We start from the raw sequence: 15,171 nt of genomic DNA, 5'->3' as shown, positions 1-15,171 counted from the left end.
GTTAGATGCCCGGACGACGGCTCGAGCTATGGGGCTACTGGAAGCCCCCCCGACTGTGAGAAAGTACGGCGCACTCAAGGCCTTCCTTTTGCAGCTCTTCGAGCTGTCGGAGATGGAGAAGGCGGATCGCCTGTTGTCACTCAACGGACTCGGCGATAGCAAACCTTCTGAGATGCTGGAGAAGATGTTGGCCGTTTTGGGCTCGGCGGACCCCTCCTTCATTTTCACCCATATTTTTCTACGGCAGCTACCAGCGCCTGTGCGCACAGCGCTAGCCAGCTCCCCCCCTCCGCCACCAAAGACTACCGCGCTCTGGATGCGGAAGCGGACAGGATTTTCCTCGCCAACTGGCAGCAGTTAACTCATGCGATGCTCCCTACCCAGACCTCGCCCCCGCCTCTGGAGGACGCAGCGGGCACCGTGGCTGCAGTGGCTGCCCGCCGCCAGCGTGACAGCGGGTTGTGTTATTACCACAACAGGTTTGGTGCCCAGGGCCAAGCAGTGTCGCCCGCCATGCAGCTTCAGCGTCTAGGAAACGCCAGGGCCGGCGCTCAATAGCAGCTATGAGCACCGGCGAGAACAGCAGGCTGTTGTTTATCAAGGACGCCTCATCTGGCCGGCGGCTGCTGGTCGATTCTGGCTTTCAGCGTAGCATCCTGCCTGCATCGGCCGCGAACACCATGGCCGGCGGACAAGGCCCCCCGATGGATGTCGCGAACGGCAAGCTCATACATACCTACGGCACCAGGTATGTGGAGGTGTGTTTCGCCGGGCGGCGTTTCGGCTGGGACTTCGTTATGGCCGCGGTGTCGGTTCCCCTCCTGGGCGCGGACTTCCTGTGCGCCTTCAGGCTGCTGGTGGATGTTACGAACTGTCGCTTGATCGATGCTGTCTCTTTCGCTACACTTCCGTGCACACTGGGAGGTGCAGGGACGCTCGGCCTGTCAAACATGCTCGCCGCCGGAGATACGTATCAACGATTGCTCGCAGAGTTCCCTGACCTCACCACACCTACGTTCTTGTCAGCGGTGGCTAAGCACGGCGTGGAGCACCATATTGCCACCTACGGCCCCCCAGTCTACGCACGTGCTCGGCGCCTCGACTCTTAAGCTCGCAATCGCCAGGGTGGAGTTTGCCACCATGGAACGCTCGGCATTGTGCGCTGCTCGGACAGCCCGTGGCCCTCCCCCCTGCACATGGTTTCTAAGGCTGACGGTGGTTGGCGCCCCTGCGGCGATTTTCGTCGCCTGAACAACGCCACAACCCCTGACCGGTACCCCGTCCCGCACATACAGGACCTCTCCGCCCACCTGGCTGGGGCCACCATCTTTTCCAAAGTAGATTTGGTGTGGGGCTACCACCAGGTACCGGTCCACCCTCGGGATGTGCCCAAGACAGCGGTCATCACGCCATTTGGACTCTTCGAGTTCCTGCGGATGCCCTTCGGTCTCAAGGGGGGAGCGCAGACATTCCAGCGGATGATGGACTCTGTGCTACGAGATATGTCGTTCTTGTTTGTTTACTTGGATGACATTCTCGTGGTCAGCACACCGCGGAGGAGCACCTGACGCAGCTCAGTGCGCATGGACTCATAGTCAACCCAGTCAAGTGCCAGTTTGGCCTGTCGTCCATCGACTTCCTCGACCACCGCATCTACCCGCATGGAGCCGTTCCGCTTCCTGCCAGAATGATCGCCGTCGCCAGTTTTCCACGCCCCCGCACTGTGAAGCCCCTGCAGGAGTTCCTGGGCATGGTGAACTTTTATAACAGGTTCATTCCCCACGTAGCTCGCCGAATGTGGCTCTTGTACAAGGCCCTGCGGGGCAAGGAAGCCAAGGGCGAGGTAGACTGGTCTCCGGGGATGGACGAAGCTTTTGGCGACGCCAAGGCTGCGCTGGCCAATGCCGCTTTGCTGGCGCACCCGTCCCCGACTGCCCTCACGACCGACGCCTCTGACTATGCGGTTGGGGCGGTGTGCGAGCAGAGGGTTGGCGGCGCCTGGCAGCCCCTTGCCTTCTTTAGCAAACAGCTTAAGGACAACGAGCGGAAGTACAGCACCTTCGACCGGGAGCTCCTGGGTCTATTCCTCGCCACCCGACACTTCAGGTTCCTGTTGGAAGGCCGCCGTTTCACTGCCTTCGTCGACCACAAGCCGCTGACATTTGCCATGGCCAAGACCTCCGAGCCGTGGTCCGGGTGCCAACAGTGTCAGCTCTCTGCCATCTCGGAGTTTACCACGGACATCCGGTACGTGGCTGGCAAGGACAACTTGGTCGCTGACTGCCTCTCCCGGGCGGTGGCAGGGTCCGTTCACTTGTTGACTCGATTATGCTGCAATGGCTGCAGACCAAGCCGCTGACGCGGACATCTAGGCCTATCGGACGGCCGACGGGACTGCGGTTGGAGGATGTGGTGTTTGACAGCGCCAACGCCACGCTACTCAGCGACGTTTCCACGTGCCAGCCCCGCCTCATGGTGCCCACCGGCTTTCGACGCCGTGTTTTTGACGTTATCCATAGCCTTTCCCACCCGGGTGTGAAGGCGTCCACTAAGCTCGTGGGGCCCAAGTTTGTCTGGCCCGGCCTCAGGAAGGACGTCAAGGTCTGGGCTGACTCTGGCGTGGCGTGCCAGCGTTCCAAAATACACCGTCATACCAAAGCCCCATTGGCGCCATTCCTGGTGCCCGAGAGGCGTTTTGACCATGTGAATGTGGACCTGGTGGGCCCCCTGCCCCCTCCCACGGGTCCACTCACCTTCTCACCATGGCGGACAGGACCACCAGGTGGCCGGAAGCTGTTCCCCTGTCATCGACCACGTCTACTGAGGTGGCCTGGGCGTTCATCGGGTCCTGGGTGGCCTGTCTTGGCACGCCGGCTGACCTCACCTGACAGGGGCCCGCAGTTCACGTCGGAGCTCTGGACTGCAGTCGCGGAGGGGCTGGGGGTAAAGCTCCACCACACCACAGTGTACAATCCGCAGGGCAACGGACTTTGTGAGCGGTTTCATCGGTCTATGGAGGCCGCTCTTTGTGCCAGCCTCACGGAGAGCAACTGGGTCGATCGCCTCCCGGGGGTCATGCTCAGCCTTCGCTCTGCCCCCAGGGAAGACCTCCAGTCCTCGTCTGCCGAGCTGGTTTACGGCCAGCCGCTGCGTGTCCCAGGTGAGTTTCTCCCGGACGCTGTTGCCCCCTGGTCAGCAACTTCTCATCGGGCAGTGGCCCGGGACAGTGCCAATGCTTTCACTCCGATCCCTATATATCTCACCACTGCCTCCCTCAGTCCTACGTCCTCAAGAATCTGCTGTCAGCCAGGTACGTCTTCATCCGCCACGACAGCCACCATACCCCCCTGTAGCCCCCCTACGACGGTAACTTCCACGTCCTGGAAGCGGGGCCTAAGAGCTTTGTGGTGGACATGGGGGGCAAGCCAGAGCGGGTCTCGGTCAAGCCTGCCCAGTTTGACCTGGGTGGGCTGGTTGAACTGGCTCTGCCCTAGCGGCATGGACGCCCCCCTTCTCAGGCCCGCGGCCCAGCCTCAGCCACTGCCTGGGCTGCAGCTCTGTCCCCTGCCCCTGCCCCCATACCCCATCTGCGCAGCCGTTTTGGTGGCCTGGTCTGCCCCCCGAGACGTTGACTGTTTCACTGAGGACTGTTCGTCTGTTGGCTGTTTGTGTTTCACTGAGTTCTTTTGTGTTACATTACTGATTTGCATTTTTTCCTGATGGTGAATTCTGGGGGGGGGGGCTGTGTGGTGATACACAATTGAGGGTAGATTCACCAGGGGCTGCTGCTCTTTTAAGGCAGATGTTCAGACTGCTGACGTAGGCACTGCTTAGAGTTTTTGAGTTTTGGTGGAGCCATGTTTGCATCAGCCTAGCGGTTAGCTGGTTGCCACAAGAGTTTGTGCTGTATCAGTGTTGTTTTGTGTGGCGAGCAAACGGAATTGACTCGACTCGATCTCTCTGTCTCCTCATTCCTGCACTCCCACAACAGTAACAAACATACCAGTGACAGTAACATACATACCGGTGATAGTAACATACATACCGGTGACAATAACAAACATGCCAGTGACAGTAACATACATACCAGTGACAGTAACAAACATACCGGTGACAGTAACCGGTGACAGTAACATACATACCAGTGACAGTAACATACATACCAGTGACAGTAACAAACATACCGGTGACAGTAACATACATACCAGTGACAGTAACATACATACCAGTGACAGTAACAAACATACCGGTGACAGTAACCGGTGACAGTAACATACATACCAGTGACAGTAACATACATACCGGTGACAGTAACAAACATACTGGTGAAAGCAACATACATACCAGTGACAGTAACAAACATACCAGTGACAGTAACAAACATACCGGTGACAGTAACATACATACCAGTGACAGTAACATACACACCAGTTACAGTAGCAAATATACCAGTGACAGTAACATACATACCAGTGACAGTAACATACATACCAGTGACAGTAACATACATACCGGTGATAGTAACATACATACCGGCGACAATAACAAACATACCAGTGACAGTAACATACATACCAGTGACAGTAACAAACATACCGGTGACAGTAACCGGTGACAGTAACATACATACCAGTGACAGTAACATACATATCAGTGACAGTAACAAACATACCGGTGACAGTAACATACACACCAGTGACAATAACATACACACCAATTACAGTAACAAATATACCAGTGACGGTAGCAAACATGCCAGCAAAATTCCACAGTTAGCCCGCAAACTTTGAAATATGAAGACGTGTGACCCGCTCATGTTTCAAGAAGCGCAGTAATTTACAAGACATGACTGCAAGTCATAGAACAGGCTTCTTTTTAAAGTCCTGAATAAATGAGATGAGGTGAGGACACAGAAGATGCTACAGCACACACACACACACACACACACACACACACACACACATCTGGCTACATCTTATGAGCATTATTTGTGTGTATACCAGTATACTGGGTGTGTGCGGTGTACATATTTATCGTGATAACACACGGTGGTATTTGGCAGTTAGTTTGCGGACATGTCCGTCATCGTGAGTTGCAGTTCGTCTGTATGCAAAGCCCAGCTAGAGCTCTTTTGAGAGACGGTCAGGGAAGATCATTGCTGCCGCAGCCTTTTCTATCACGTGGCAGTCAAAACCATGACAACTCCAGGTTGTCAACCCAATATTCTCCATTGGATGCAGCTGGGACAAACATTCACACAGAAATCCTTTTGACCAAACTGTAAGATTTTACTTTTGCGTTTAATAATAATAATAATAACAATAATAATAATAATTATTATTATTATTATTATTATTATTATTAGTATTATTATTATCATTAGTATTATTATTATTATTATTATTATTATTATTATAATAAATTAAACTTATATAGATGTTTACTGTTGCATTTGCACATTCAGCATTGAGTGCCCATCCGTCAGGTTGCTGTCTGACTGCAGACATAATTTATTAGACATGGACTGACAGACTGCTGTGGTACATGTAGTGAAGCTGACTTCTTTCACAGTGTTAGTAAGTTTAAAGCAGCCACAGGTGGGAGGAAGACGAGAACCCAGGACAGGATTAAGGAGCAGTGCCTTTCAACACTGTCCGAGTTTTAAGAGCAGTGATCTGCCAGTGTTTAGTGACACTGGTATGTTCTTCACCAAAGGAGCCCCCCACGTCACACCACACACATTCAGCCTACGTACACCCTGCGTCACAAGCGCATGACAACAGCAGCAGGCTGCCCTGTCAGAAACGCTTTACCACAGACGAGCTCTCAAGTGGCGTTCACACCAAACGCAACGCCAATCTTCCCCTCGCTTTACGTGCACGAGTTTGATCGCGAGCCTATTCGCACCTTTGCATTGACTTTATATGTAATCTCATTGCGCGGAAAAATTTGCTTCGCGTTTGGTGTGAACACAACATTACAACTGACAACCACCACCACATTAACAACAACCACCACGATTTTAAAGTTTCAAAACAAAAAACTTGGCCACTTTCCAAGACAGCAGACCGGAGAGGACATCCATGTTGTGTGGGCTCTCCGTCTCTAAATGTGCTCGGGGACGGTTTCAAGTGCCTCATCTGGGTCTCTGTCCACGTCCACGTTCTGAGAGACAGCAGCAGCCAGCAGGGACGTCAGTCTGACCCATAGTGACACACTGTGTGTATGTGTTGTGAGGACGTTTAGAATAATGCAGCCATCACATACAACTTGAGACTCTGGCTGGTTTAAGGTGCATATAGCCATTTTCTTTAGCGATTTTCAGTTATTTTGAGTAGATGGGAGCACAAGGCTGACCTTAATGAATCGATGTGGGGTTCATTTTGTACTTAGCCAATTACCCCACTCTTCCGAGCCGTCCCGGTCGCTGCTCCACCCCCTCTGCTGACCCGGAGAGGGCTGCAGACTACCACATGCCTCTTCCGATACAAGTGGAGTCGCCAGCCACTTCTTTTCACCTGACGGTGAGGAGTTTCACCAGGGGGACGTAGCGCGTGGGAGGATCACGCTATCCCCCCCCCCCAGTTCCCCCTCCCCCCTGAACAGGCGCCCCGACCGACCAGAGGAGGCACTAGTGCAGCAACCAGGACACATACCCACATCCGGCTTCCCACCTGCAGACATGGCCTGTGGGGACGCCCGACCAAGCCGGAGGTAACACGGGGATTTAAACCAGCGATCCCCATGTTGGTAGGCAACGGAATAGACCGGCACACCACCCGGACGCCCCGATGTGGGGTTCATTAAGGAAATTTATCATTGTGCATCACATTACAACTTCAAATTAGTTATGGCATACCCAGAGATATACAAAATGTACCATTTGAAATGACGGTGATACCTCCTGGTTCTTGCATGTGCAGTACAAAGGACAACGTGTGCTATTGGTCTCATCATAAGCTAATGATATTCGGTGTACATGTGAGAAATTCAGTGTATGGAGTGTCAGAACCCCTGTGCTCCGGTGTGTCTGTGTTGTTACTCACATTTGGTTTGTCCCTGTGTGTGTTCACAGCTTCAATGTTTAGGAAGACAGACTCCACTTTACATCCTGGTAAGAAAGAGTAGGAAACAGTAGAGAGAGACTGTACCATTCTTTAAAGAAAAGCAAGCTGGTTAGAAGAAGAATGCAACAGATCCAACGGAGGACAAAAACAGACATGATTATAATCTGAGGAGATAAAAAGTGAGGAATGACACTGACCATAGGCAACTGGGGTGAGTTTGAGAACTGTGTGAAGAGGACACTTCAGATAGGGCAGCTCCACTTTGGCATGAAGAGAGAAAGATATTCCCTCCATTTTACTCCAAAATGGTATACTGTATACATCTGTTTTGAGAAACTGAATCCTAAGAAAAGACTATTTATGAGGCCTTAAAAGTTATTTCATTATTTTATAATCTTCTTGTAGCCTCCACCTTCACCAACAAGTCCTCTCGCCACTAGCAATGACTTCTATATCACTGTATCTTGGACAGGCTAGAGGGCATTCTCGTTAGATCTACGAGGGCTGGTTCGCCTGAACAATTCAATCCAGTGCTAGCCAGGACTAACAAAACCATGCCAGTGTAGGCGGACAGCATCAAAAGTGGTGGAGTCAGTGAAATTATGAAAAAGAAATGTTTATGCATAACATGAAAAGCTTCCTATCCCTCTTGTAGAAGTGTTAAGTGTGTGTTTCTCTCACTGGAACTCTTGTCCAGGAAGTAGGCCAGCAGACATCTCATGACAGCCTGGTGGCAAATGACCAAAACGTTCTCCTGTCTCTCCAGCTCCATGATGACTGGCTCTAGACGCTGGACAAGGTCTTCATAGGACTGGCACGGAAACATGGGGTACAAATACAGATTAACTAAGAGGTGTCATACTGTATAAAAACTTGTCACAGATACACTTGCACAAATGCAAATAATTCAGCTCAGTTTAAATCAACGACAGTCATTATACATTAAGGAGATGCAAGGCTGGATTAGTACCCCCTGGGGCCCCCTGGGCAATGAAACCCGTACCCCCCACACACACCTCCCACACAGAAACCAGGCCCACTGCACGCCACCCACCGCAGCCATTAAACTCCACCTTTAATTATTTTGAGCTTCCAGTCAAGCCGGCATGTGAAATCTACATAAACCATAATCACACACCTAGTGGTCAAAGGCTGAATAACAAGTCCAGCTGAGCAGGTATGCCCCCACAGTTCAATAGACCAAGTACTGCCATGTCACTCACACATCACAAGACAAGGAAACAACAGTTTGAACCATCCAGAGGCCGTGTATGACTCAGGACTATGGCAATATTTGTGTTCAATGAGTGTGCCGCCGGATCCTAAATGAACGGCGGCTTTTATTTTGACACGGAAGGAAGTTGAGTTTGGCGGTTGTCATGCATAGGGCACGAAGAAGGAAAAAAAATCCTTCATGAAGAAGAACGATAAGGGGAACTCACAGAGGGAGAGACGGAAAGTGTGGCGTGAGCTGCAGATGCGCGCTATCTGAGAGCCAAGTAGTCGCAGTTAAACCAAAATTGGAGCGGGGAGAGCTTCATCTTGCTGGCCGTCTACAGGGATGCCACTGGTGGGCTAATTAATCCTTTTTTTGTGATTAGAATTCATTAGTGTTTAGCGTTACTGTTATAATTCATTGCTAGTTAGCATTCTGATATTAGGCTAATGTCCTTGCTGTGTAGTTTATCTCACGTGTAATTCAGTTAGCTTGAGGTTAGCCATGTTCTGTGCAATTAAGTGCAATGTGTATGGTTATATATCGATTTAATTTGGTAAAGGATGTAGAATATGAGAGATTCATTCTGTTCATACCCTTAAAAAGAACGATTAAGTAAAAAATGAGGTTTATTTTTCTGTACTTGTGGAATGAATTAGCAGTAATGGCAGTATTATTTTTTTCTCCCTTTTTGTATTGTAAAGGTTTTCAACCTAACAACACAATCTTCAAAAAGCTTGAAAGTTGAAATAATTAAATTAAAACAAGAATAAAGAAGATTGCTGTTCGAGTTGTACCATAAATTCCCTGTGGTTGGCTAAGGCCTTTTTCAAGTTTGGGTGGGAGCTGAAGCAAATTCCCCTAAATAACTTGACAGTTGAAAATCATCGGCGTTACACTTGAGAAACCATCGGAATTTCAGTTGATGGTCAAAAGGTAGTTGTTGATACTCATCAGTGCAGCAACAGGACAAGAAGATGCCTTTAGAGACCTCTGTTTAGCAGCTCAGGAAGGTGTGACATTCTCTGACATGACACTCAACAGGTTAGCAGTGTTTAAAGACAAAGATTCTGGACTTCTTGTCTGTGGAGGCAGGATCCAGTCCTTTAGCGAAGAAAAAACTGCAATGCCCATTCTCCCACATGAAGCGTGGATATCTACACTTCTAGCTAGAGAGGCGCACAGTGCGAATCATGAGGGAGTGACAGGAACACTCTTGAGAATGAGAAGAAAAGCCTGGGTAGTTAAAGGTCGAAGAGTAGCCAAAAAGTTAGTAGATGGATGTGTGACGTGTAGGACAGCAAGAGCAAAGTGTTGTCAACAGATAATGGGTGACCTCCCACCAGAGCGGGCAGGACCAGCAGCTCCATTTGAGTTCACCACCATGGACCTGTTTGGGCCCTATGAAGCAAAAGATGAGGTGAGGAAGTGAGTAAGGCTGGAAGTCTAGGGAATTGTATTCAGCTGCATGGCATCCAGGGCCATGTACGCTGATATTGTTGGCAACCTGTCGGCAGAGGGATTTCTGCTTACCTACCAAAGGTTTACATCATTGAGAGGACATCCAAGAAAGGTATGGACTGACCCAGGCACTCACATTGTAGGGGCGAAGTCTGCTCTTGAAGACCTCTACAGGTTCCTGGAACAACTAGAAAGGTCAGGAGTGAAGGAGGAGGCTACCAAGCATGGCACTAGGTGGTCGTGGAAAATCCATCCTGCAGACTCACCCCACAGAAACGGAGCAGCAGAGGCTGCTGTTCGGGCAGTGAAGAGAGCCCTGCAGAACTTGGGTAGTAATGGTGTCTTTACATTGGGAGAATTTCAGACCTTATTATATATGGCAGCCAATCTGGCCAACGAGAGGCCTACAGATGCAAGGGCGCAAAGCCAGGAAGAGTGTGTGGAGTACATCACCTCAAATTCTCTCCTGATGGGGCGGGCTTGCTTGAGAGGGGACCCAGGAGACTTCCAATTCAAAGGTTACCCCTACAAGAGGTTGAGAGCCATCCAATCAGAGGTAAACAAGTTCTGGAGGAAGTGTTGTCAGTTGACAGGTCTGAACTTGTTTGTCAGAAGCAAGTAGCACACACGTGAGATGAATCTTGCTGTAGGGGATGTTGTGTGGCTAGCAGATCAGAATTCCTTGGGAGGTAAGTTCAAGATGGTCAGAGTGATCAGTGTAAATACTGACAAGAAAGGCATTGTGAGAGACGTCAATGTCCAGACATTTCCCAGCTACCCAGTTATGATTAAGAAACCGACTCATGATGGAAACTTGAGTAGGAGTGCCAGAAGTGGGAAGAAGCCCACCAACAAGATTCCTGCCACAATTCCTCACAGAGACGTCAGGCATCTGGTTGTCCTGCTTCCAGTCGAGGAGCAACAAAGAGTAGACTCGGTAGTCTCAGGGAAATAGTGATGAGAGCTCCTTGGGTTCAGTAAGCAGGAGCTCAAGTGGGAGGTGTGCTGCCGGATCCTAAATGAACGGCGGCTTTTATTTTGACACGGAAGGAAGTTGGGTTTGGCGGTTGTCATGCATAGGCCACGAAGAAGGAAAAAAAAATCCTTCACGAAGAAGAACGATAAGGGGAACTTACGAAGGGAGAGACGGAAAGTGTGGCGTGAGCTGCAGATGCGTGCTATCTGAGAGCCAACTAGTCGCAGTTAAACCAAAATTGGAGCGGGGAGAGCTTCATCTTGCTGGCCGTCTACAGGGATGCCACGGGTGGGCTAATTAATCCTTTTTTTGTGATTAGAATTCAGTAGTGTTTAGCGTTACTGTTATAATTCATTGCTAGTTAGCATTCTGGTATTAGGCTAATGTCCTTGCTGTGTAGTTTATTTCATGTGTATTTCAGTTAGCTTGAGGTTAGCCATGTTCTGTGCAATTAAGTGCAATGTGTATGGTTATATATCGATTTAATTTGGTAAAGGATGTAGAAAATGAGAGATTCATTCTGTTCATACCCTTAAAAAGAATGATTAAGTAAAAAATGAGGTTTATTTTTCTGTACTTGTGGAATGAAATTAGCAGTAATGGCAGTGTAACCAAGTATCACTGCTGAAATTATTCTACAGGGTCTGGGATCATAATAGTCATGAAATATACATAAAGCTTATTTCCTTACTTGTAGGCTGTGGGGTATTTAGTTCAAGTCAGACACAGACACAAGGTTTTATAACACAGTTATTATTAATAGAGATGAGATTTTTTTTGTTTGTCAATCAATTTGCATAAATCATAGGGTGAACAGTTACATTCAGTGTAGGCCTAGTTCTAAATGAGATGGCCACTCATAAATACCTAGCTGTAGCAAAAGTCCAAAAAAAATTGTTGGTTGTGCACAACACTCAAAATAATAACGCTGTGTGTCCCAAGGAAGTCCCAGGCGGCAGTGCTTGGAAAGATCTTAGTGAGAAATGTGGTCTGGAACGTCCCATCCGAGAAGGTGCAAGACGAATATGGACGTCCTCACGTTACAGCAGTCCCATGCACATTTCACGTCCCGTTCTCCAGCGCAGGTCACATCAACACATGCTATTTCACAAAATAATATTTCAGACAGGTGTTGGCTTGTGAAATCACAACACCGAAGTGCAGCAGACAGTATATTTCTCTCCAACAATCGCACTCTGCAAACCGTCTCCCATCAAAGGTTTTCTGAACGACAAGTGCGCACATGCACTGTCAATGAGACCTAGGCTAAACTGAATACCTAGCTTGTAGAAACGTTATACATTAATAGAACAAATACATAGATAGCTATATACATGGTAAAACCAGTATATGATAATAGCATCCAAAATACATATTGTGAACATATGCAGAGTTGTGGGAACGTAACATTACAATAATAAAATACAAGAAATTGGGAATGGCAACAGTAACGTTACTGTAGCTAGAAGAGCCAGCCACGTTGCTAGCTAGCATAACGTTGGTACACATGTCTCAATAAACTACTTATCAACAATTCAACTGAAGTTATTCGCAATAACCAACTCAAATGAGCTTACCTATTTCACAAAATAATATTTCAGACAGGTGTTGGCTTGTGAAATCACAACACCGAAGTGCAGCAGACAGTATATTTCTCTCCAACAATCGCACTCTGCAAACCGTCTCCCATCAAAGGTTTTCTGAACGACAAGTGCGCACATGCACTGTCAATGAGACCTAGGGGGCGCCAACGTCAAGGAGATTTCCTTATATAGAAAATGCATGAGTGCTGTCTAGTAATTGTCTGCAATGTTTGGGTGTATCTTTGTATAGTGGTGACACATTTGAAACTAAACCACTATTTTATGGGTGGGTTACATCCTCCCCTGCCAAACTCTGACGTCCTCATCAGTGTACTCAGACACAAACCAAGTTCAGCAATTTTCTTACCAATTCATTCTGGGTGTGCTGCATCATAATTAATTGCTGTATCATTGTCAGAACTTCACTGTTACAGTTTACCGGCGACTCACTAACAGCAGCATGCTGCTTGCAATATGCAGTCCATCCCACATAGTCCTTTAAGCTGGCTGGGGGTTGCCGATCACGACGATTGGATCTTCTCGGCCCATCTTCCATCTGGGCCACAGGATTCTCCTCATTCCTTAGATTAGATTCATCATGGTGAGTGAGTACCGGTGTGAGGGATGGGTTGGCCCGGGTGATCATTGAAGAGGTACTAGCCTCATCAGAGCAGGTAGGTGACTGCTCCAAACAGTTGGAGTTTTCTTCTGTGACATGAGGACAAGTATCCTCTCTTTCCCTCATGCTGAACTCTGGAGCCTCAGCGCTAAGGATACTACCTTCCAAGCCTACGACAGATTCTTCCGATTCTTAATTTTCAAGTTGATTCTCTTCAAGGGGCTCTCTCTTTTTATTGCGTAACCTAGGGCCACACCGTTCTTCACCAGCCGAGTCTTCTTCTGGGGTGTCCTGGTTGATGGGGAGAAATCCACATGGGAGCAGGAGGTCCCTATGCAGCACACGTTCTCGCCCCTCATCATCTTCTGGCTTCACCGCGTAAACTGGAATTTCTGCATATGGCTGCTTCACCACCACATAGACGGTAGGCTCCCAGCGATCTGCTATTTTATGCTTCTTTCGGAAATTAACATTCCGAACAAGAACCCGGTCGCCAATTTCAATAGCAGCAGCTGTCACTCTCTTGTCCCATCTTTTCTTGTTAAGGAGCTGTCTCTTCTCAGCACTCTCTGTGGCTAGCTTGTAGGCAGTGGCGCCCCCAGACATTTTCATAGGGGTGGCCAAATGGGGCCACTGAAAATCTTGGGGTGGCACACCAAAACCAAAAGCCATGACTGAATTTCGGGAATTCTATGATGCTTTTGTAGTATACTGTATAGCCTAGTGGAAAACTGTCAATATGAGAGTTAAGAAAAATATACATTATTGATTTAAATGAACAGCACCTAATGCAAAATATCAGATAGAAGCATATTATGCATAATCAGAAGCATATTCTGCATATGCGACTCGTGGCTGGGGGGGGGCAGCGGGGGGGGCAGGGATAGTATCAGGGTGGCCGTGGCCACCCCTAGCCACCCCTTGGGGGCGCCACTGCTTGTAGGCATATCTCAGCCTTGCCTTCAGCTCACGGACATATTGGGAGTGAGTCTTGGGATGATGTCCAGCCGGACATATCCCAAAGCAGAGATCTAAGGGCAGGCGGGGTTGTCGATCGAACATTAAGAAGAACGGTGACTCTCCTGTCGCATCATTCCTTGTGCAGTTGTTGACAAGGGGGCGCACATACTTCCTCCAATGTTCCTTTTTCTTGTCACTCAGTGTGCCCAGGAGGTCTAGCAGTGTCCAATTAAACCATTCCACTGGGTTTCCCCTGGGATGGTATGGCGTAGTCCTGGACTTCACTCCTGCCAGCGTACACAACTCTACTACCATATCCGATTCAAAATTGGCCCCTTGGTCACTGTGTATGCTCTTCGGGAAACCAAAATTGCAGATCAGATTTTCCCAAAGGATAGTTGCCACTGTTTTGGCGGTCTGATCTTTTGTTGGGAATGCCTGTGCATATTTAGTAAAATGATCCGTTACCACTAAAATATTTCTAGCATCTCTTGAATCTGGCTCCAATGAAAGAAAGTCAGTGCAGACTAGCTCTAATGGAGAATAGACCTTGATGTTAACCATCTTGGCTGCTTTCTGAGCACAGGCTTTCCTTTTGAGACATCTTTCACAAGTCCTGCACTTTTGCTCCACTGAATCGGACATCTTTGGCCAATATAATCTTTCATGTGCCAGTTCTAGTGTTCTCTCATACCCCATATGCCCAGTCTCATCATGAACTCCCTCTAGGGATCTTTCTCTATGACTGGCAGGGATCACAAATTGATTGTAATGTTGACCATTTTGATTTGCCACTCGACGATAAAGCACTTGATCAATCAGAATCAGTTTTGGTCTTTCTCTCCAGAGGAGGCACACTTCATGAGATTCCTGTTGACGATCTATATTGCTTAATCTTGCACCAGCTTCCATTAACTCAATGACCCGTTTGATTGTAGCATCTTCTCTCTGAAGTCGTTGACAATCAGAGCTTGTCATACTCTGTAGAGTGGACTGCCCTGGCCAGGGTTCTGGATCCTCCAGGTCCTCTGGAATAGCGTCTTCACTACAAAGAAGTGTTTCCACCGATGGCATCACTTCTTCGGGACCTTATTCCTCTTCGTCTACCCACGCTCAAGTGTGTACTGGGGTGTGCGTTCTGATGAAGCCAACAAAACCACATCATCTGCGAAGAGCAGAGACACAATTCTGAGGTTCCCAAAACGGACACACTCCTCACCTTGGCTGCGCCTTGAGATCCTGTCCATAATAAATATCACAAACAGAATCAGAGACAATGATATCCGCCT

The 15,171-nt window shown here is 48.6% G+C and overlaps 1 protein-coding gene across 1 annotated transcript in view; it reads right to left on the bottom strand.

The window, feature by feature from the left end:
* Positions 1-6,105: 6,105 nt before the first annotated feature.
* Positions 6,106-15,171, bottom strand: part of si:dkey-96f10.1 (6-phosphofructo-2-kinase/fructose-2,6-bisphosphatase) — an 88,406-nt gene continuing 79,340 nt past the window's right edge. The window contains exons 11-14 of the mRNA XM_056302078.1: positions 7,749-7,878; positions 7,265-7,327; positions 7,047-7,111; positions 6,106-6,165 (exon numbers count right to left, since the gene is read on the bottom strand). Coding sequence (XP_056158053.1) covers positions 6,106-6,165; positions 7,047-7,111; positions 7,265-7,327; positions 7,749-7,878 — 318 coding nt within the window. The remainder of the gene's footprint in view (positions 6,166-7,046; positions 7,112-7,264; positions 7,328-7,748; positions 7,879-15,171) is intronic.

The sequence above is a fragment of the Lampris incognitus genome, chromosome 2, assembly GCF_029633865.1.
Source record: "Lampris incognitus isolate fLamInc1 chromosome 2, fLamInc1.hap2, whole genome shotgun sequence".
Classification (NCBI taxonomy): Eukaryota; Metazoa; Chordata; class Actinopteri; order Lampriformes; family Lampridae; genus Lampris; species Lampris incognitus.
Note: the sequence above shows the minus strand (reverse complement) of the source record. Positions and strands in the feature narration are given on the sequence as shown.